Here is a 22,267-nt window from a genome sequence, read left to right as displayed (position 1 = left end):
AAAGACCATTTTTTGAAGAAATTGTGGGTGGTTGCCATACACAGATTTTACTGTACTAGCCTTATAAAATATATAAAGGGTTAGCCCTAACATCCAACTGTAAGCAGCCTATGTTTAGCCTATTTGTAAATAGCTCATAGTTAATAAATGGATATTTGTTATTGTTGAAATTGTGTTTGGTGCACTTCCTTTAAAGCATGCTGTCTCTCGTGTTGCATCCATCCCGAATCCAAGCACCTAAAGATGCAACCACTTGCGCAAAAAAGTTCCTGTGTATGTCCTTAAGTACTAGTCATTGCAAATGCGGTGTTGACCCTTTGGTCCTATGGTGCCAAAGCATAGGGGCCCTTTGCACATTGTCAGAATTTTTTGTAATTGTCTTTAAATTCACATAGTTCTTTGAGCTTAACTGCCAAACATTTATATTATAATAAATAAATGAATAAAAGAAAGAAAAAATAATAATTAATCTACAAATTATACTATAATTTTTAAAGAATCATAAATAAATATATTTTAAATAATAAGTTAACAACAGGAAAAATATTTACGAGATTATTGCAAGTAAAACATGGACCTGATCCTTCTTGTTCACAAACGATACGACCACATCTCATACAATTATTAATAAGTTTATGTTTGCTGGCTTGACAAATACAAGGATGTCTTCCTGGAAGAGTAACTACATCTTTTCCTTCAGTACCATATATAGATGAAAACTTCTGTTTCTTTTTAGAGCTTGATGTCTTTAATTCTTTATTTGGAGTAATTTCCAATCGTTTAGGTTCTTTTATTTGCTTGAAAAATTTCAACAACATTAATTAAACCAACTGAAATAATATTAAAATTATAATTAAATATAAAATAAAATTATTATGTAATATGTTAATAATATAGGGTGTCTGAAAAGTTACTATGCAGCAGAAAAGATTTAATTAAAGTGAAGTTTTATGTCTGATATTGGTTATTCCTAAAGCAAACATCAGAAAGGTCACTAAGAATTCCCAAAATTTGGAGTGAGGTCCAAGGACCTAGCAAGCCAGATTCTACAAGAGATTATGTGATATGCAAAGAAGTCTTCCTAAAATCATAGTCCAAAAACCAGAATGTCCGTGAGCAAACAGTAACACCATCTACTGCAAAGTGAAAACATGGGATATGGTTCTCATATGCAATGTTGTAGGTATAACTTTAATCTTGTTACAAACTTCTCACTGCACAGTAAGTTTTTGGATATACTGTACATCAATCTAACCATGTGAACAAATGAACAATGTTAAAAATAAAACTTAAGAAATTCCAACAATCAATCATCATATTCTTGTCAAAGATTTAAAAAGTTATATATAATTTTATAATTCATGAAATTATCAATCTTTTTATTAACTTTCTCATTTTAATATATCATCATTTAATAAATTCTTGATCTTACCTGTGACTCTAATTGTCCAGAATCTTTTCCCTTTTTTTTAGATAGTTTATTCTTCTTAAATTGCTCTGAAACTATTTCTGGTTTCTTATACATCACAAGAGTCTCATTACCTAAACATTCAAAAATATAAAGTCAATTTCAAACTTCTAAAAATTTTGTATGTGTATATAAATATTTACATGAAATAACAATATGCAGATATCTGTTTGCTAGGAATATCTGCTATTCTCTCAACTTCATTGAATGTTTTTATACATCCTGATTTTTTTTTGTCAAAAAACTTGTAAACATTCTATATAAACAATTAATTTAATAATGATCCTCCATGCACTGGCAGAAATCTTGAATAATTCACATCTTAATCATTGTCAGGATTAAAAATGCAATTGTGATTTCTTTGCATTGTTATTACCTATTGTATTAAAACAAAACAATTGCTGGATTAAATCAAGTTATATTACTCACAAACCAACAGGGGATGACTCGGTGCCCACAAGCTATAATCACCCACTATAGCACTCAGTCAGTACTTGCTTTATCCTGGCATGGAGTATATATACATATGAATACATAAACATTTCTAAGCTTATGTGAATAGCTAGTATGGTTATACCTAAATTAAATATATCTAGAAGCAAGTGACTGGATGGAGGTTTGGGTAGTGTAACTGGCAATGCATCTGCATAGTAACCAGCAGTTGCAAGTTAAAGTCCTACTCCAGTCAATTTATTTCTTCCAGAATTTTCTAAATTATTTAATAAATATTAATTTAATTATAATTATTAAATTTAATAAGAGATAGTGCCTAATGCCTACCTCTACTCTCAAATTACTGTATTTAATTATTAATAGTAACAGTAATGTAGCCAATTTAATCCAGCAACCATTTGGCTTTAATATAACTATCAAGCTTAGAGATGTTTATATATGATTACTTATTGTAATGACATAATACAAAGGAATCACAAATGCATAATAAATGCTATCAAAATAAGTAAAATTTGAAATTTTATACTATTGAATTGTGAGATAATGATGGTTTTATCTCTAAAATAAAAAAATCATCCTATACATTAATTTTTAATAAAAATCAATAAAGCTATCTCTATACATAAATTTTCACATCCTTAAGTATTCTTGATCATATCATTTAAAAAATGTTTTATTTCAGATTTAAAAACTTTTTATATGAAACTCTCCATCATTACATCCTCTCATATAATCATTGATTTCATTGTTATTGAAAAATTGGGATATTTAATCCAATTAAAAATCCAGTATGTGACAAATCCATTGAAAAAACAAACAAACAAAACTTAATTAATTTTTTTAAAAGTATGTGACTTAATTTCACACTGTTTTACTTTTCCACTTTGTTTTATTTTTATTTTTACTGTTCCAAAGCTGAATTTCTATATGTAATTCTTAACAAATAAGAATTACATGTAGAAATCAGATGTACAGCGTTAATTTGTGCCATGCCATAATTTTGTGAAACTATATTCACTCTGAAAGCAATTCAAAAGTAGTTTCACTTGTATGTTTTTTATATTCAGTGTTTAAGTTCACTTAAGTGATATTTTTCTCAGTTCTCTTGAAAAATTAAAAACATAATTCGACTATACAGGTACTCCTCACTTTATGACCTATCTGCTTAACGACCAATCGACTTTCGACCTGCAATTTGGGGAATCCCCTTTCTCAGCTTGAGTGTCGGTCAGTGGTGAATGGTGACATGCACACTAAGTGTACTATAATAGTCTTATAGTACTATAATAGACAAATAGCGTACTATAATAGTCTTTTTATGAATAAATTTGAAGTTTGCATAATTTGAATAATTAGGATTGTTGCATAATTTGAATAATTTTACAACAATCCTATATTCCCAGCGCAAGCTCCTCACTTATCGACCAATTCGCTTAATGAGGTAGTCGTCGGAACGGAACTTGGTCGTAAAGTGAGGAGTACCTGTATTTAATTATTTAAAGTTTTTATACTTTGTATTAAAAATAAAGTATTTTGTAAAAGTAAAAACAAAATTATTGATAATTTATAAGCCAAGTAATATTAGTATTTTATATGCATTAAACTAATTTCACAAATAAAAACTTGCCTTCAGATTTCCATTTTGAAATAAATTCTCTAATAAAATTGCAATGTGATGAAATAGAAGTATCCAACATTTGTGTTAAATATTCTTCAAGTTCTTCAGAATTCTCCATAGATATTACGTATCTGTTATAGAATAATTTTTATTAGAGAAATTTTATAACAACTTATTACTTACTATAAAATTAATAAAATAATTAAAGGAAAACAATAAATACAGCAAAACAGATATTTTAAGGAAGTTCCTCAAGTGTAAATTCAATTGAAACTGTTTTCCTCAGTCCAGGAAAAACAGTTTAAATTGAATTCAACATGATTTTTCACTAATAGAAATTTTGGAAAATCAAAGATGTAAACACAGGGATGTCCTTAATACCCTCCTGTTCATAACTATAAAGACACCACTAATTTTGTGTTATCTCTAATTACAGCTAAAATGTCCTTAAAAAATGAAATGTGAGGGTTCTTCAGAAGTAAAATTTTACTTTAATATCACAATATTTACAGTTTTCAACAAAATATTAAAAAAAAATAACAAAAATTGTCCAAAAGTATAAGGATAACATATACAACATGAGTTTTCTCAGTTGGATACAATATTTGCCTATTCTTTCTAACTAATTTGTATACATTGAAGATAAAGTCATGACTAACTAGAACAGTTTAACGCATGCAAAATGCCTTTTAGCGAACAGTTGGCAGAAAATGAGGTTTGGAGCATTTGGAAAATTCATGGAGCAGGAAAATCAATTCACACTATTGCTTAAGAAATTAACAGATCAAAAGCAGTTGAAAATGTATTAAGAAAAAGAATGGAAGGAATTATCACAATATGATCAAGAAGGGGAGGAAGAAATTAAATAGTAATGACTTTATATGGATTATTTAGATTAGCAAGTACTAACAAGATGTCTTCTAACCAAATTTCTGCTAAAATACCAACACCTCTTTCTTGTCAGACTATTTCCAATGTTCTCCATCAATCTACACATGAAAAATATACAAAATTGAAAAGTAAGTCTGTTCTAACTCCATTGCGTAAAGAACAATGCAGAGCTACTATTCTCAAATAGATGGAGGATAATGTACAATGGAAAATATATTGTTCACTGATGAAAAGCATTTCAATTAAGATGGCCCTGATTGATGCATTACTACTGGAATGATTTAAAGAAAGAAGCAAACATTCAAATAAGCAGACATGTGGTATCGTATCAATCATGGCATGGGATGCAGTGTCATCAAATGGAAAAACTTATTTAATAGTTGTTCCTACAACAATGAAGCCACAAAAATATATAGAAGAGATGTGCAGTTATATGTTTACAGATGATTTTCTAGATGGCAATAACTTTATTTTTCAGCAGGATAATGTTGCCTGACACACATCTCAAATGAATAAAAAATGGATGGCAGAAAGAAACATTCAACTGCTGAATTGACCGACAAGATCACCAAACCTTATCATAAAAAAATCTGGGAAAAAATAATTCAGGCAGTATATAGCAAAGGCAGGCATATTTCTGATGATCTCAAAAATGCAGTGTATGATATTTAGGACAGTATTAAATCACAATACCTTTCAAAACTAATTTAGAGCATATCAAAATGGTTAACCAAAAAGAAGATAGAACTACAAGCTATTGATGTAGAAGAATAGATACTAAACTAACCTTTTCTCATGTTCTCAGATAATGATAGCTCCATGTTTCGGATGCACATTTTCTACAGTTAGTCCCGTTAGTTCAATGACTATATTTGTTTTGTACCGGAAATTTAAAGGTTGTGAAAAAGATAATTTTCTATAAAATGCCTATTTTTGAGCTCACTTATCCTTCCACAGTTGCCACATTTGAGACCCTCTATGACAGAAAATGCAGTTGTCGACTGCCATAAACAATTGTGCAATCTGCTGGTCAACTACTGTGCTAACAGACCATGATTAAATTATTTTTTTGTAACAATACTTGTCATGAAAAAACAACATTTTTTATTAGATCTAAACAAAGGTCTAATAAAAATGTTGTTTTTCATGACAAGTATAGAACTAACTGTATTTTCATATATAAATTTTGATTTTTGTGTTACTGCATATCATAATGAAAAATATCAAGATTGAAAACAGCATTAAACAGTTGACTACTGTTGCCATTACCCTATATAAATCTATGCAAATGGTCTCATAAAAATTTTTTTTTTAAGTTTTCAATTTAAAATCTATGCAATTGAAAACTTAAAAAAATTTTTTATCAGACCATTTAGTAGTATATATATATTAGTAGTATAAAATTAGTAATATGATATATTATATTAAAATTAGTAATATAAAATTTAAAAAAATAATAAAAATTGAAAATGGTATTAGTAATTTGTGCATATAGGGTCTTCTAAAACGAATGCTGCCATTTTAAATTACCATAAATATGTTAATAATCCAAGAAGTACACAACATACAACAATCGATAATCATCAGAGTTTCATTTCCCATCTGCATTTGAACATCTTGTCTTCTATTACCTCTAAGAAGTACTGTAAAGGAAAATGGAAACTGCAACAGAGAAGGCATGTTCTGCAGTTTGCAAAGCTGGAATATCTTGCCATTGTGGAAAATGAGTAATCTGTAGGAGCTGTAAAATTGTAGATGCTATGGGAGGAATGACAATGGATATGCCATAGTGTATAGGAATTTCAGTATCGGATGTGTACGTGTGACAAGAGGTTCATCAATTGAGATATTGTAATGGACAAATGTGAAGAGAACAGTTTTCCAATGCTTTAATGTATATTACAATATTTTCAGGTATAATTAACGTAATTACAATAATAGCATTCTTTTTGAAAGTCCGATCCTATTTATTAAATACATATAAAATAACTTCTACCAAATTCCATTCCCTGTTCGGTTGATGTTACCTTAGGTAGCCAAGATGGCGGCTCGTCTCTAATTCCATCAAGGAAACAGTGGGGACGTACGTTCTAACCTAACCTAACCTATTCTAATAAATTACCATAATTATTACCAACAAAATTATTAGAATAGGTTAGGTTAGAATGTGCGTCCCCACTGTTTCCTTTCTTCTGTTTGCTGGAATCAGAGACGAGCCGCCATTCTGGAACCATAGGTAACATTAACCGTAATACTTTCATCAGAATATATTACTTAATTAAATCTTCGGAGACATCATATTCCAACAACGATAACTGTTCTTGACACCACTCTTTTAAGTTTGCCATTTTTTAAATAATCACTTTTGAGTTTAACAATTTCAATACGCAATGTTTTGGTTTCACAACCACGTTGCCGCAAATTCCCCAATGTTTTACTACTTTAGCGCCCTCTGATGTAATTTAGATGATTTTCGTATTATTAGATAACTATTTGTAACATTTATTTAATATATAAATAATACAAATAATACAAATAATACAATAAATTGAAAAACATTATAGATTCTTTTTTTAGAAAACGCTTTCCACTCGGCACTAAAAAAGCCTCTTTTAGCAAGCCCATTATGGATTCGGCCAAGCCACCAACGGGACGGCTGGATGGTGAGGGATGGGGTCCAATATATGCGGACAGACCACCCCCGAAAAATTCCTGGGGATTTTTCGACCGGTCCAGATTCTATCCCGGGTCCCCCAGAGCGGTAGACTGTCACGTTGACCGCTCGGCCATCAGGTCGTTAAACATTGTAGATTATATATAATTTTTTCAATTAAATTTAGCTTTGTTTTTCAGTTTTTGCTCTTTCCGCCTGCCAGCACTAAGACATTATGTGTAATTGTCTATCGTGCTAAGCCTATCGTGCCAGAAAAAAACCGGATGGTAACGAGTAGGGTCCGACCATAAAGCTATAAATAAGTCGCTTGTGCCAGTAAATATAGGTGGCGTATGAGTCGACCAAAATGGCTGCCACAAAGGGTATAGCGTGCTTGACAACGTACGAGAGTTACTTGTGTGTTGTCTTTTTAATAACTTTTCTCTCTGTAGTCAAAACGTTTTATTCGCATTTGTATCCGACATTAATCCTAGTTGATTTCGTAGTTGTTTAAGTCACGATGATTACACTTTGTGACATTTTAGAATATGTGGCTGATCGAAAAAAATGTCTTACAGAAGGAGAGGAAATACTAAAACTGATAACTTCACATCTATCCAGCTCTTTCTCAGAAAACAATTCACTTCAGTTTCACCACAGCTAATTTTGCTGAGCTTAAAATTCTTTTATACAAATGTTTTCACTCTATCTAATATAGGCCATCGTCAGGTTTAATATTATAAATGTTCCAAAATGAAACGTCGACCGTTTTCGAATATTTTACATATTTAAAATTCAATAAAATAATTTAACTTTAAAATAAATTGAAAGAAGTGTGTATATTAAATAAATAAATAAACAAATAAAACAGAAAACAAAGCTAAGTAAAAAGAAAAGATTTAAAGGTTTTTAAGTGTCATTCTTTTTTCTATTATATACAGTCAAACCTGTTTTTATGCGGGGGATAGGGACCGCATAAAAGAAAATGCATAAAAAAATCGCGCGAAACTTCAAGAGTGGCTATAAAAAATAGTTTTCGCAACACAATTAAAAAAATATTTTTTATGCGGTCCCTATTCACCGCATAAAAAAAGTCTCACGTAGAAAATAACTCGAAACCGTACGAAATAACTAGGAATTGCTTTTTTAACTCCTTGGGCCTTTTTCTGCAACACCTAATGGGGAAAAAAATCCTCTAATAATTTTAATTTTTATATTAATTAATTATTTCCACTTAAATACGAATCTAACATTAAAAACTTAAAAATAATCGTTAAATAATGATTTTATTTGATAAATATAGCTGCAGGAAATGTTATTTCATTTAACAAGGCGTGAAATTTCACACCTGCAGTCTAAAGCTGGAGGGGAGCTAACTTACCGCATCTGTTCAAATATAACATAATATTTATGGTTTTTATGCTATTAAAATAAAAGGGGACCGATATAAACGTATGAGAAAAAAATTTTACTGGATAAAAAATGAAAAAACCTGCTGATGTCATAGAAAACAACCAATAGAGTTTTTAAAAATTTTACAGGAGTCAATTATGTTCCAATTTGATTGAAATTTTCATATACCGCACAAAAAAAATTGCACAAAACAAATCGCACAGAAAAAGACCGCACAAAAACAGTGTATTTCCACGCTGTTGGAAGCGCATTAGCATCCATAGCATTTAGGCAACGGTTTTTCATTTTAATTTTATAAATTTCCACCTTTTCCTTCTCCAACGCAATGGATGGAGAGTGCACCGTTTAAATGACTTTAGCCTCTTCCCATTTTACAATCGCTCCTTCAGTCTGTGCTATAATTGATAATATTGTGCTGTTGTGTCGTTTGTCAACGTTGTATCAAGTGCTCTTTTTCTTATAAAAATTGAGAAATTGAGAATGATCTATAAAAGAGCACCTAATATCTATAGCTTGCTACGGAACGATAAAGACAGCGTAAAAAAGGAAGGTAAAGCTGGGGTATATAAAATTCCATTTGAAAATCAACAGTTAGGAATCGAAAAAGATTATGTGGGTATGACTAGAAGAAACCTGGCGGTACGTCTGCGATAACATACATACAGTTTTGACAAAGGACACAACACAATATCAGCAAGGGTGAACACTTTCTATTCTAACAAACTACTTTATACCCATAGCAGCCGCCATTATGTAGTTCGCGCTAATACCGCTAGGTGTCAGATCTATCGTTGGCACAAGCGAAGCGAAGAAGCAATAATGGCGATATTTCCAGGCCCACCAGTGGCCAAGCTGTTCCATTCCCTGAACACTGATAGTTCGGTCGTAGGTTCTTGCTTCGACAGGACGGGCTGGCCACGTGGAATTTTCTGGGTTTTCTCCACCATGTCTCTTCGCGTCTTCGCGATTAACTTCGTATGCTCAAGCGAAAAACAAAAAAAAGTTTCGGCCAGCTCTTCGGAAGATAAACGATTACGTTTATTAATGTGGAGGTTATTGCGTAATGCAATAATCTCCACATTATCCCCGATATGAGAGAGAGAAATAGATACATTTCCATTGACAGCTCGAAGTAATCAAGGTTACTCTTCCGGGTGTTCCACCACATAGTGCGGGAAAAATTTGTTAGCAACTAAAGAGAAAAGGGCCCGAATATCGTTCTCCTTATGTTTTTCGTACTTAAAACTATTTTAGTTTTTCGGCCAAATAAAAAATGTGTATTATACTTTAAATATTTAAGCAATTTTCATATACACTATGAAAAATTATTAAAAATAAAATTTTAAAAAGTGTGTTTTTCGAATTTTAGTGTTCGTCCGGTATGCTTTCTTGAGATATAGATAGGAAATTAAAAAGAATTTTTAAAAGCATTTATTAAAGGTTCATTATATATATAGTCTTCGTTTTAACTGCTGATTACAGAGAATTAATAATAATATTATTATTAAATTATTGGAATGGCTTAAAAACATTTCAGTGCTCCCTTTTCTCTCTTACAATTTTCATTGTATGGACTATGGTTTGTTTAACCCACTTTAGTTTTGCTATCCGAAACAAATATTAATAACAAAATAATAATCGATTGGCTCAAAAATCTATTTTTAAGTTGTGTCTTCCAATCTTTCACTACTATAAAAGTGTTTTCTTTTCAATATAAAGGAAGGAAAGTATGCCAAAGGCTTAAGTTTTTTCCATCCTTTATTGCAGAATCACTGTACAGATTAGGTTAGGTTCGATGTAGACAGATATACTCGTAGATAAGTACCATGAATAGTAAACATAAAGGAAAGTTGGATTTGTTAATGAACAGTTTCTAATATATTTCAAACAGATGAACGGGACTGAACAGATGTGCTATTGCCTGTTTATCTGACAAACTATATCCGTTACTTAACTGATACAGAATGTATTATAACATGTTTATAAATATTAATCACTTCAGACCTTCGTTACAAAATGATTATAACTTGTTCAATCTGTCTTATTAAGCATTATTAAAGTAGACAATAAGAAATAGCGAAATAGAAATAACAAAAAAGATATTAAAAATAAAACTTGTATAAAATGTAGCCTATAACATGTTACTAAAAAGTCAAAAAATTCATAACAATTTACAAATTAAGAAAAACGTATAAGCGAAAGATGGGTTACGTAAAGATTTGAAAGTTAATTAATAGTTAATAGATTGGAACTCCATATGAAAAACTATAATGTTTTAAAATTACAAAACAACGTCATCTATTACATCACATATGATTTTTTCCATTTTTTACATTCCTTCTTGACAGCATTTACATATGTTTTACATTCATTATTCCTCATTATTCCCCAAAATAATTAACCCTCAAAATCCCCCGAACAAAAATGTTTGAAGTCAAAACAATGAGACCCTCTAAATCAAATTTTGTCCGGGCCCTACGAATCTATAACGCGCCACTGACAACATTGCAACAACTATGTATAATATTTTCGAAATAAAAAGAAACATATTTGCCGGCGTATAAGGCGCACTCGATTTTCATACAGTATTTTTCGGGTAAAAAAATTGCATCTGATACAACGGCAAATATAGTATATTGTTATTTTTGGTTAACAACAAAGTTAATTTTATTTTTCTCGACAGCTGAGATTCTTAATGTATTAAAGGCTTTAAAACAATTACAATATAATGAATTACATTGAAATCGAATTTTTGATGTTTTAAATCTAAAAACACTTTGGCAAATTTCTGTTCGGTTTTATTTATTGGACTTAAAATAATTTAGAAATTGAAAATTGCTCTTTTTATTACCAAAACTGAATAAATATCCAAGACAAAGAAATGACTATTATCATAATTTATGAGTCTCACATATATAAATACCTTAAGTATATTCTGATATAACCATAGACGGACATCTGATTGATATTATAGTTATTTTAAGATATAAACACATTTAAATATAATTTGAAATAATTTTAAAAAAACTAATAATCACGAAAAATATTTAATGAGAAAAAATCTACAAGTGATCGGCGAATGTTGTTTCTCCAATCGTGACGTCATCTGATTGCTGCATTAAAAATGTTTACGTGAGAAAGGCTATCTCTGTAGGAATGAAAACAACGCGAAAGAAACGGATTTCGGCAAATGAATGAAAGAGGACCGTCCGAAAAAAATGCAAAAACGAGATGGAAAGGCTGAAGAGTTGCCGAGGAGAGTGAATAAATTAGCTAGTAATGTAAGAAATTACGAAAGACAACCCAGGCAACATTGTTCCTCTTCTGGAGTATTGATGGTTGGACCCAATTTTAAAGTGGGGAAAAAAATCGGTTGCGGAAATTTCGGAGAATTAAGACTCGGTATGTTTATGTAATTGATTTAATTTTGACTATTTAATTGCCGCCAATCTCTATAAAATAATCAATTTCAGTTATGTGTTAATGTTTGCTACATCGTTTTACATCACTACCGATTTTCTTTTATGCACGTATATTAAAACAGTAAAATCGGTTCGAATAATTGAAAAATTATATATTTGTTCTCGTCCATATCGAGTTGAATAATTAAAAGTTATGATGATCTGAGAATACTCGGAATAAATAACTTCTAAGGAAATGATCATAGATTTTTGATGAGTGAGATATGAATAATACTATTTGAATACATTCTCAGAAGTAGCTTGTTAATTTGAATTCTCTTAAATTATGATTTTAAAAACATATCCAGAGTTATTCACATATAATAAATATGTGCTTAATAGTGTTTCAAGTGAAAAACATTCAAAAATAACATGCAATTGAATAGGTTACTAAAAAATGAATATATTTATTACTATGTTATTAAATTTTAAGCAAGTTTATTCGTATAAATTACAATTTACAGTTTTTATTTTCATTAGATTATTTTGAATTATTAAAGTTTTTATATTCTAAATTATTTTAGTTTTATTTTGACGTTTTAGAGATATATTGGTGTATTTAGTGTTATATTGTTGATATAAATGTAAATGTGGATGATTGCATCTCTAGAAAGGAAAAATTATATCAGTTTTAATAATTTATATTGAAATGTTTTGATTTTTTTTATTATAGCAATTATTCATTTGAATGGAATCAGACAGTTGCTGCATATCTTAATATAAAGAGTAACTATCTTAATCATCAGTTTTATTAAATTAATAATACATAATAAGCATAAATAATGAGGAAATTTTAGTACTTTCATTTGTAAATTTTTGTCTGATGGCGATTAGTATAGTCTGGAACACAAAGTAAATAAATGGTGGTCCCTTTTGGGCAGACTTCGGTCTTCAGAAATTTACTTTAGTACTTTCATTGATTTTTTTTCTTTTTGTAAATTGTATGTAATTATTGAATTAATTGTGTCAATGATCTTTTCATTTAGTATTCTATTTTATGCTGACTTAAGGTATTAAGTCAGCATAAAGTAGAAGTAATAAGTTTTTGTAGCTATATAAGTAAAACCACTTTTCGAAACATTAAAATTAATTTTAGTTAACGATTTCATATTTTATTTTGAGGGATCACAAATTCTTAATATACTTAAAAAATAGTTTTTTCTAACCTTAAAAACGAAATTAGCCTGTAACTGGCTCTGTGAAATCTTATAAATTTACAAAATTATAAAATGAGAGATTAAGGATATATTTAACCAATTCAATACACTATATCACTTTATTCCATATCTATTAAGCCTGCTCTACTAAGAAAGGCTATTAATTTCTATTTATCTGGTATATTAATGAGTTAAAACTTTTGCACAACTTATGTCATTTCTTTTTTTTTATAAAAAAAATTCTGGAAGCAGAATTGACAAATTGTAATTTAGCAATCAAATAATTATACCTTTCAGCATTTTTCAAATATTCTTGTTGACAAAGAAAAACCCAAAAAATGTTTGTCAACAAGAATATTTGGAAAAATGCCGAAAGGTATAATTATTTGGTTTTTGAACTCGGTTCCAACTGTGTTACATTTTTAAATTTGTAATTTTAGCATTTTTTAGGAAATATTACTTTCCTTTCCTCTCTTTCTTCCCTATCAATGAAAGTTTTTCAAAGCAGGTTTTGTTCAGGTGCAAAATTCCATTTTACATAACTAAAGTAATAGCAGAAAAATTTATTCATTTACTTTAACTGTAATATTATTAATTTTTTGCTTTTACATAGATTAAGTTATCACTTGTACTATTATCTGTTCTTTTGTTTAGTGGCTATAGTCTGTCTATGGAAAGAATCAACTTGGTATTAACCAATGAGCATCAGCCATTGATCACTTAGTTGTGGCAAGTCACTTCCAGTATGTTCCCCATTTGTTAATTAAACATGTCACTGTCGTTATATGTGTTACGGAAAGCTTCGTGTTCTGGTATTGGAATATGAGGAAGTTCATTATAGTAGTTATTAAATGCCTGATTCTTTACAGTTAATACATGCTATAAAAAATTAATGCAATTAATGGAAAAGTCGTTCTGCCGTCTAGTGAGAGAAAATAAAATTCACACATTGCCTGACATTAAGTGAAAAATGATTAATATTGTTAGGGAATGTGCTGATTGGTTTAACTGAAGCGACATCATGCATGACATTGCTCTCAAGTTGATTCTTTCCATGGACAGACTATAACTTATTTGTAGCTTCCTGACTTGTTTGTTTCTAATTCATTATTTCTCTTCAAGATCCTTTTTTTCCCTGATGTATAGAATAGATCTCTGTTAGAAATTAAAGTATTTACTAAAGTTTAATAAATGAAATAATATATTACGTATATACTGTAGGTATGTATAAATGTGTTGTGCATGCATTAATTGTTTTACTGTTATATTCATTCCATAGAATATTGTAGCCTAGATGTTACTTTAATCTGTTTATCTTTTAATTTGCTCTTATAACTTACTATTTTAACCATTTCTTGTTATGGAGAAATTAAGTGTTGTTGGAACTTATTTTTCTAAAAGCTATCAAACTTTTTTAGTTTTTGACGACTTTCACAAGTTTGAATGTTGTTGTTACTGTTTTAATACATTGTGTGTATTTGTTGCCTTCTACATAGCTTGGAGTTACTATTCAATTAAAATGGGTTATTTTCATTCTTTTGAAGGCAGGTTACAGTTTTGGCAAGTTTAATTCTCTCAGCCTGTAAGATACATTTTCTTTGTCCAACAATGTATACTAAGCCAGTATTTAAATTTTTATCAATTTCTATTGCTTTTATAGGTGCTGTGTTGTGAAAGTTAGCACACTTTTTTTAGAAAAATCTGATTATAGGTTACCCATTTGTCCTCTTCTTTTCTGAAGATTACTTACAAACAATAGGGATCCTTTCATTTTTCTTGAAAAATTAGGGATTTACAAGATTCTTCTTTGCATCCCTTCTGGTGTATTAGTAAAAATTATATAGGTATCATTATCCATATTACTGATGCAGAAGATAAATAGATAGATCGTTTTCCTGATTATGGCCAAACTTAAATGAAATTAAGTATAAATATTCTAGAACATCAATAAAACATAAATAAATATAATTTAAATAAATAACACACACACACACACACACACACACACACACACACACACACACACACACACACCTGAGTAAGTTCAGTTATTTGCTTTATGAACTGATGGAAACTTTATGATAGGAATGGATGTGATGTGACATAAAGACAATTAATGCTGAAATTCTGAATATCTCAACTGGGCAAACAGAGATTTGAACAATTAGTATTTGGGGCAGTGTATATGTGTGTGTGTGTGTGTGTGTGTATGTATGTATGTGTGTGTGTATGTATGTATGTATGTATGTATGTGTATATGTATTACAATATATATACAGCTAATTTGACTTTTGGATGTAATGCATTCCTAAAAATATGTATGGACGTTGAATAATAGCAAAACACAAGTACAGTCAAACCTGTTTTTATGCGGGGGATAGGGACCGCATTAAAAAAAACGCATTAAAAAAAATCTCACGAAACTTCACGAATGGCTGTAAATAATAGTTTTCGCGACACAATTAAAAAATATTTTTTTTATGCGGTCAACAGGGACCGCATAAAAAAAGTCTCACATAGAGAATAACTCAAAACCGTACGAAATAGAATTTATTGACAACAGATGTCAGCACTTGACTGCATCGTCTGGTCTATCGTCTGTTTTACATATTTTTGTCCAGGTGGTGTTTTGTTGACTTAAAAAGTAAATTATTTCATTTTTCGCATATTCATGCAATAATATTACTATAATAAGTGCATTTATGCTATAATAAGTTTATTTAGCTATAATAAGTCAACGTAAGACATGACGAATCGCACGAGACTAGTCGCCAACTATACCGCACAAATTAAAAATTCGCATTAAAAAAATCGCACAAATTAAAAATTCGCATTAAAAAAATCGCACAAATAAAAATCGCACATAAAAAGAGCGCATAAAAACAGGTTTGACTGTATAAAGTGAGTTTCTTTCCAGAAGAATTTTAAAGAAAAATTATAAAATATCACATTAAGATAGGCAAGTTGTTTTTTACAGTGCATAAAATATTTAAAATCTTAAAACATTAGATTAAACAGAAAACAGACAATAAAAATTAACTTTAACAAATGATTTTGATGTTACCAAACCAAAACTGAATTTTCTTTTCAGTTTTGGTATCAATAACATCAAAACCAATGCCATTGCATGATAGATTGAAATTTTGTTTTGTTGACCAAAAATGCATGATTGTATGAATTTGACATATAAAAAGCAGTTTAGGGTATTTAAATATTATTTATAAAAGAGTGAGTTAGCCAAAAGCCAAGGATTTGCCTATATATTGTAGCCTATTGGCACATATGCAATGTCTTTCTTTTTGGAATTTAAGAATGTATAATGAAAATGTCTCTTTCGACGCCCCTTTGATATAAGCATTTCTAATACCAAATGATCTGCTGCATTTTTATCAGGCTAGATTAAATTGGTTAAGACTATTTAATAATATGAATTAAAGCAATTTAGCTAGAGGTAGTGGTTAGGCCACCATCTTATAATAAATTTAATAATTATAAATTAATTAATTTTTAATTTTAATTTAGAATACTCTGGAAGAAAAGAATTGGCTGGAGTGGAACTCAAACCCCCAATTCCTGCTTATCATGCAGTTGCATTGCCAATTATTACTAATACAGTATATTAACAAGCATTTCTAAATAAAAATTCCAAAAATTGATCCTGTTTAACTTAAGTATGGTGAAAAAATAATGCACTACATTGTTTTTATCTTAACAAAATTTTTAGTATCTCAGTACAGTATATAAGAATTTGATAAGATAGATCAGTAGCCAATAAATTATCAATTAAGACTTCTTGAATAGCAGGAGAATAGGTGTTGAAGGCCACAGATTATTCTCGAGTTGTATGTATCTCAGGTGCCTTGTCCTTTTCAAGGTTTGACAATACACATTAAATTCCTTCTTAATGAAAATTGTTCAACTCTAATAAAATAGCATAGAAATATTTTGAATTTGGTAATAATCTAGAATTTCAAAATTTTATTTAATCAGCAGAAATTGCTTATCTTTTGAAAAATTCTGCTTCATTTTCATTACCAAAAATATAAATCAATCAAGGTAAATTTGCAATTGCTGTTACATAAGCCAAAAATACTTTGTTGAATAAATTTTTATTATTATTAATTTTTTTGTATATTCCTGCAGCAGTGGAATAAATTCTGTCACATTTAGAAGATGCAGTTTGTAGTCAATTTGTTTGTTTTGGATTATTGTAGAGGTTTGCTTTTTAAGTAAATTCAAATATTTTTTTTTTTTTTTAATTTTTGAAGTTATTGTTGTTTATATTTTTAAGAAAATCCTGAATTACAAAAACATATTGGTTTCTAATAAATGTCTAATATATATAATTACAGCAAGATGATTTTTATTAGTATAGTTTTCCTAAAATTTGAAATTCTTACTTTGTAATATTTAAGGCTTGTTCATACACATCTAGTAATTTTGTTGAGTGGTTAGTAGCCACTTATTACTAAACTAGGATCACTAAACTTACTACACTCCCTAGTGGGCATTCTAGCAGCAGCGGTGTCATTCCGTAGTATAAATAATAAATTCATATTACAAATACAAATAATAATACACTGAATTTCTCATGGCATACCCTACTAAAACGCAGTCAAAAATGCAAAAAAACCACATCTAAAATAGTACAGTAGAAGCAGAGTTCTTCAGGGTAATTCTTAATCTTCTCCCTCGTGGAAGGAATTTAAAAAATCCCTTCTTAATGTGCATTCTCATGGCATACCCTTCAAATGCAAAAAACTGCATTTATTGTTATTTTAATATTGTTATGCAAAAAAACTGAATTTATTGTTAATTAAAATACAGTAGACCCTCCTATAACACAGTAGATACATTCTGTGTTATATGAATTCGTGTTGTGCGAGTCACTTAAATATGTGAGCCAATCACAGCCTGGCACATGTGCAGTTAGGGGCTACGGCTGTTTGAAAGGTTTTCTTCCATAAAATTAATCGATTCTAGACTAATTTGACTCAACATTTCCAAATCACGTATAATTTTTTGGGAATAATCCATATAAACTATGCTATAAACAAAAAATTGTAGGATTACTTACCGAGTGTGCACCATTTGACAACCGAGTGTGCCATTGCTTAAGCTTGTTTTCATCGCGGAGCGGCTCATCGAATGGTGGGCACGTGTTTCCTGATCAGCGAATTTTTTGCAGAAAAATAACTTAACTTTGGCGACATCATTAATAAAAATATAATTTTTATGGCTGTTGAATAATAAATGTATTTTAGTAGGTCCAGTGCTTGTTTAAACTCAACAGTTTGTATAATATCCACTATTGGTCCAGATTCGACCAATCCTGTCACGACTTGAGCCAATGATGACATTTTACCGTGTTATACAAGTCTCTTTTAGCGTGTTATACAAACACGATCGCAATTTTTTCGCTATGTTATACGAATCAGTGTTATATGAACCCATGTTATAGGGGAGTCTACTGTAATAGCTAGGGGTGCCCCTAGTGGCTGTTTTTGGCATACTGTGACAGAGACTGCCCAGTTTTCCAGTTTTATATAGTAGATAGTTTAGTGCATAAAAATTGTCTGGACTAGTACAGCTGAGTATGAAAAGATAGAGACAGATAGAGATGTATACAATCAAACTTCTAGTTTTCAAACAATTTGGTTTACAAACAAATACTGTGGATTATGGAGACCTGTACCCATCCCAGTTTCTGGAGTATTTTTATTCTTTATGAACAAAATTTTGAATGCCATATTTTCTCAGGTTGCAGTATGATAACTCAGTTGTGAAACAAGTTACTCAGCCATTCACAGATTAGAAAGACAGGCGGTCAACTTCATATAATTCCCGTATTAAAGAAAGTCAATGATTTGACCAATCAACTCCCTGTCATTGATTGGTCTAGCTGTCAGGAGTTAATTGGTCAGGATCAATCAACTGATTCAGAAGTTAGTGGTACCAAGATTGCCTCACGTAATTAGACATCATGACACAAACCATCAATGACTTTGTTATTCAAATTAGATCTCAATGCACATGCGGATAAATGAATCCACAAATCCATGTTTAAAGGTGCTTAACTCAAATTAAATAACAAAAATTTATTAATATAATATAATATATATTTTAATGTTAATATTTAATTTAATATTTATTAATACTAGGTAGCCAGTTAATTAAAACTAAAATAATTAAAACTCTGGTTCTTACACTGAAACGAAACAAAAATTAAAAATATAATCATAATTAATTAATTAAAAATTAAATTCAAAGCAATTGAAACATAATGTTTTGTAGAGTGTGGATAAAGTGCTTGTTGCCAGTGTTAATTGATTTGGTTATAATTCATTCAGGCAGAATCAAGTCTCACTATTTATAGCTCTTTTTTGTAAAGTGATGGTTTTGGTTGGTGATGATGGAACATTTTGCTTCAATGTATATATAAAATAGATATAGATAACATTATATTATATTGCATTTGTGGGGGGAGTCGTGGACGGTGTTGGTGACTTTTTATTCGGGGTTAGAAGTGACGTTCTATTGTAGCTTTGTGGAAAGTAATTGAATATGGTGTATCAGAAAGTTTACGAATACACAAATATTTTAAGATTAAGTTTAATAAGGTGCTTATTGCAAATTGCGGGGATAGAGTCTAACCCTGGCCCTTTGGCTAGATCTCCTCAGGAGATGGATCGTGCAGATATGCAAAGAAAGGGGCGTGGAAGACCCCGGAAAGGTAGTGCGAAAGAATTAGCGAGAGGAAATGAGTTATTGAATCTGATGCATGGTGAACAAGAACAAATTGTAGAAACTCCCTCTATAACTAAAAGTGGGATAGTGAGAGACTCAAACATTCAAGACTACTTTGGATTGGTAGCGGAAGAGGATGAATACGAAACGGAAGAGACTCAATATACTTTAAAAGGAATATACGTTTTGATTCAGGAAAAGTTTACGCAATTAAATTCAGATTTAAGTACGATAAAAGCAGAAGTAACCTCACTAAAGAAAGAAAATAGAGAATTGAGAGAGGAATTGGATAAAGCCTTCCAGAAAGTAACCGATCTCGACCAGATAGTTAAGACTGGTAAACAACTGCAAGGTAAGCTGGAGTTTCAAATCGATTCTTTGAGAAACGAGAAGGTAAAGAACAATATTATAGTCCTGAACTTCCCGTTTAAGACAAACGATCTCACGAATGAGATTAATTATTATATTAAGAATAAACTAGGACTACCTGATTGTTTGCCTGATAGTTTGGTCAGAGTGTCAAGTGGGGACGATAAATCCATTGTGAAAATTACGTTAAGCTCAATCTATGAAAGAAACTCGATTTTGCGAGAATTTTGGAAAAAAAGATCAAAATTAGCAAGTATAGGAAAGGGAAAGTTTCTATTTATAGCAGATCTATGTAAGAGATCCAGGATCAGAAGAAAAAAATTAACCTTAACGATAAGTCAAGAAAAGGCAAAGGGACATAAAATAACGGTCAGAGACGATTATTTCATAAAAGATGGTAATATCTTCACGTACGATTTAAATTTGGAGGAAGTAATTCAGATCAGTTATTTTTTATGAGTCGCCAGACTGCTGATACAGAGAGTCGTGAGCAAGAAAGATTGGAACTAGAGGTTAAAAAGCTGACTAATATTAAGGAAAATTGTAATCTTCACCAGGAGAGTTCATTAAACTCGTTACCTCCAGACCAAGTCAAAGAAAATATTCAGGCTATCCTAAACAAAATAAGTATAAGCTTTTGGAATATCCAAGGTCTATTTAAAAAAATCTATAAAGATCCTGTCATACAGTTTTTACAATCGCATGAAGTAATAGGATTTACAGAGACTTGGATATTAGATATAAATAAGATAAGGAAGAGATCCCTAGAAGATAAGTTTTGGATTTTATATAGCAAAATGCTCAAAGGCCACAAAGATTTGGTCGACCAGCTGGAGGTTTGTTACTATTAATTAGGAAATCGGTTGGTCATCTAGTGCAATCACATACTACTTCCAGTTTTATATTCGCATTGGTGGAATTAAACCAGAGTCTTTTTTAGTGGTCGGCTGTTATTTAGTTTTTTTGAACCAATTATATCGGAAATCATTACAAACAGAATCGAGAAAGAACTGGGTAAGTCAGCTGACCAGAGTAATTAACAATTTTGGATTTCGATGGGCCCGTTTATACACCTTCCGGAGATTAGTGAAGAATTATGTAAACAACTAACTAGAAATGTAATGGAGAATTCATTGATACTTGACGTGGAGGATATCCGAACACGAAATCTGCCGAATTCATATAATATAATACCTAATATCAATAATTATATGTAGCTTAATTTTCCCTTTGGTGTTAAGGGGTTCTTCATCCAGCTTCGCCTTAATAATGACATAATAACCATTGATAACAAGATTTATATCTATTCTAAAATTGTATGTCCGAGGTGTTTAGAAAACTTCTCTAAATTCTATCTGGTTTGTGGATGCGAAAAAAACAATATTCCTAAGACAAAGTTCCGATTTAAATAATTTAAATGAGTGCTCCTCGAAAAAGAAATGTCTATTTTTTCCATGTGGCTACGTTAAAATCTATTTATAACTTGTATAATTTTGTTAAAAAATTTGTAACTACATAATTGCTTATTTAATGAATGTTAAACAAAACTCCCCTTGTAACAGGCCAAGGCCTAATACAAATAAAGATGAATTGATGATTGATATTGCATTTGTAAGCATTTTGATGCATGAAATACAGCTAAAAAGGTGAAAAAAGGCCTTTGTTTTGGTGGTTGGGAACGAATTAATCCATTTTATATTGTTTCTTATGGGAAAATTTGTTTCTGTTTTAGAACAAATTGGTTTTCAAACAACTTTTAGGAATGAGTTAAGTTCAAAACCTGAGGTTTGATTGTATTTTTACAGCACTGATTACAATGGCAGATACATGGGATTAAGTCCTCTCTATCTACACCAAAGAGAAAAATTAAAATTTGTTTGAACTTCAAAACATTTACAATGGCAAATATGGTTTATTGGACCATCATGCACCTGTTAATAAAAGCTACTTATTAAGTATTCAAATATTATTAATTTTTTAGTTAGCCCCTCTTTAGGTACTTCTGGATCTAGTACTATCTGACTGAATGCTACATGA

General features: G+C 30.3%; 2 protein-coding genes across 2 annotated transcripts in view; one reads left to right on the top strand and one right to left on the bottom strand.

The window, feature by feature from the left end:
• Positions 1–551: 551 nt before the first annotated feature.
• Positions 552–6,851, bottom strand: LOC136973225 (activating signal cointegrator 1-like; the record flags this gene model as incomplete). The annotated part of the gene is given in 4 exon segments (XM_067267929.1): positions 552–797; positions 1,433–1,542; positions 3,549–3,670; positions 6,705–6,851. Coding segments are annotated over 4 exon segments (552 nt in total), but the record flags the coding sequence as incomplete, so codon positions are not given.
• A 4,734-nt stretch (positions 6,852–11,585) lies between these two features.
• Positions 11,586–22,267, top strand: part of LOC136973224 (casein kinase I-like) — a 49,681-nt gene continuing 38,999 nt past the window's right edge. The window contains exon 1 of the mRNA XM_067267928.1: positions 11,586–11,898. Coding sequence (XP_067124029.1) covers positions 11,691–11,898 — 208 coding nt within the window. The 5' untranslated portion in view covers positions 11,586–11,690. The remainder of the gene's footprint in view (positions 11,899–22,267) is intronic.

Source organism: Centruroides vittatus, unplaced genomic scaffold (assembly GCF_030686945.1).
Source record: "Centruroides vittatus isolate TY-2023 unplaced genomic scaffold, ASM3068694v2 contig_3118, whole genome shotgun sequence".
NCBI lineage: Eukaryota > Metazoa > Arthropoda > Arachnida > Scorpiones > Buthidae > Centruroides > Centruroides vittatus.
This window is presented reverse-complemented; position numbering and strand designations above follow the sequence as displayed.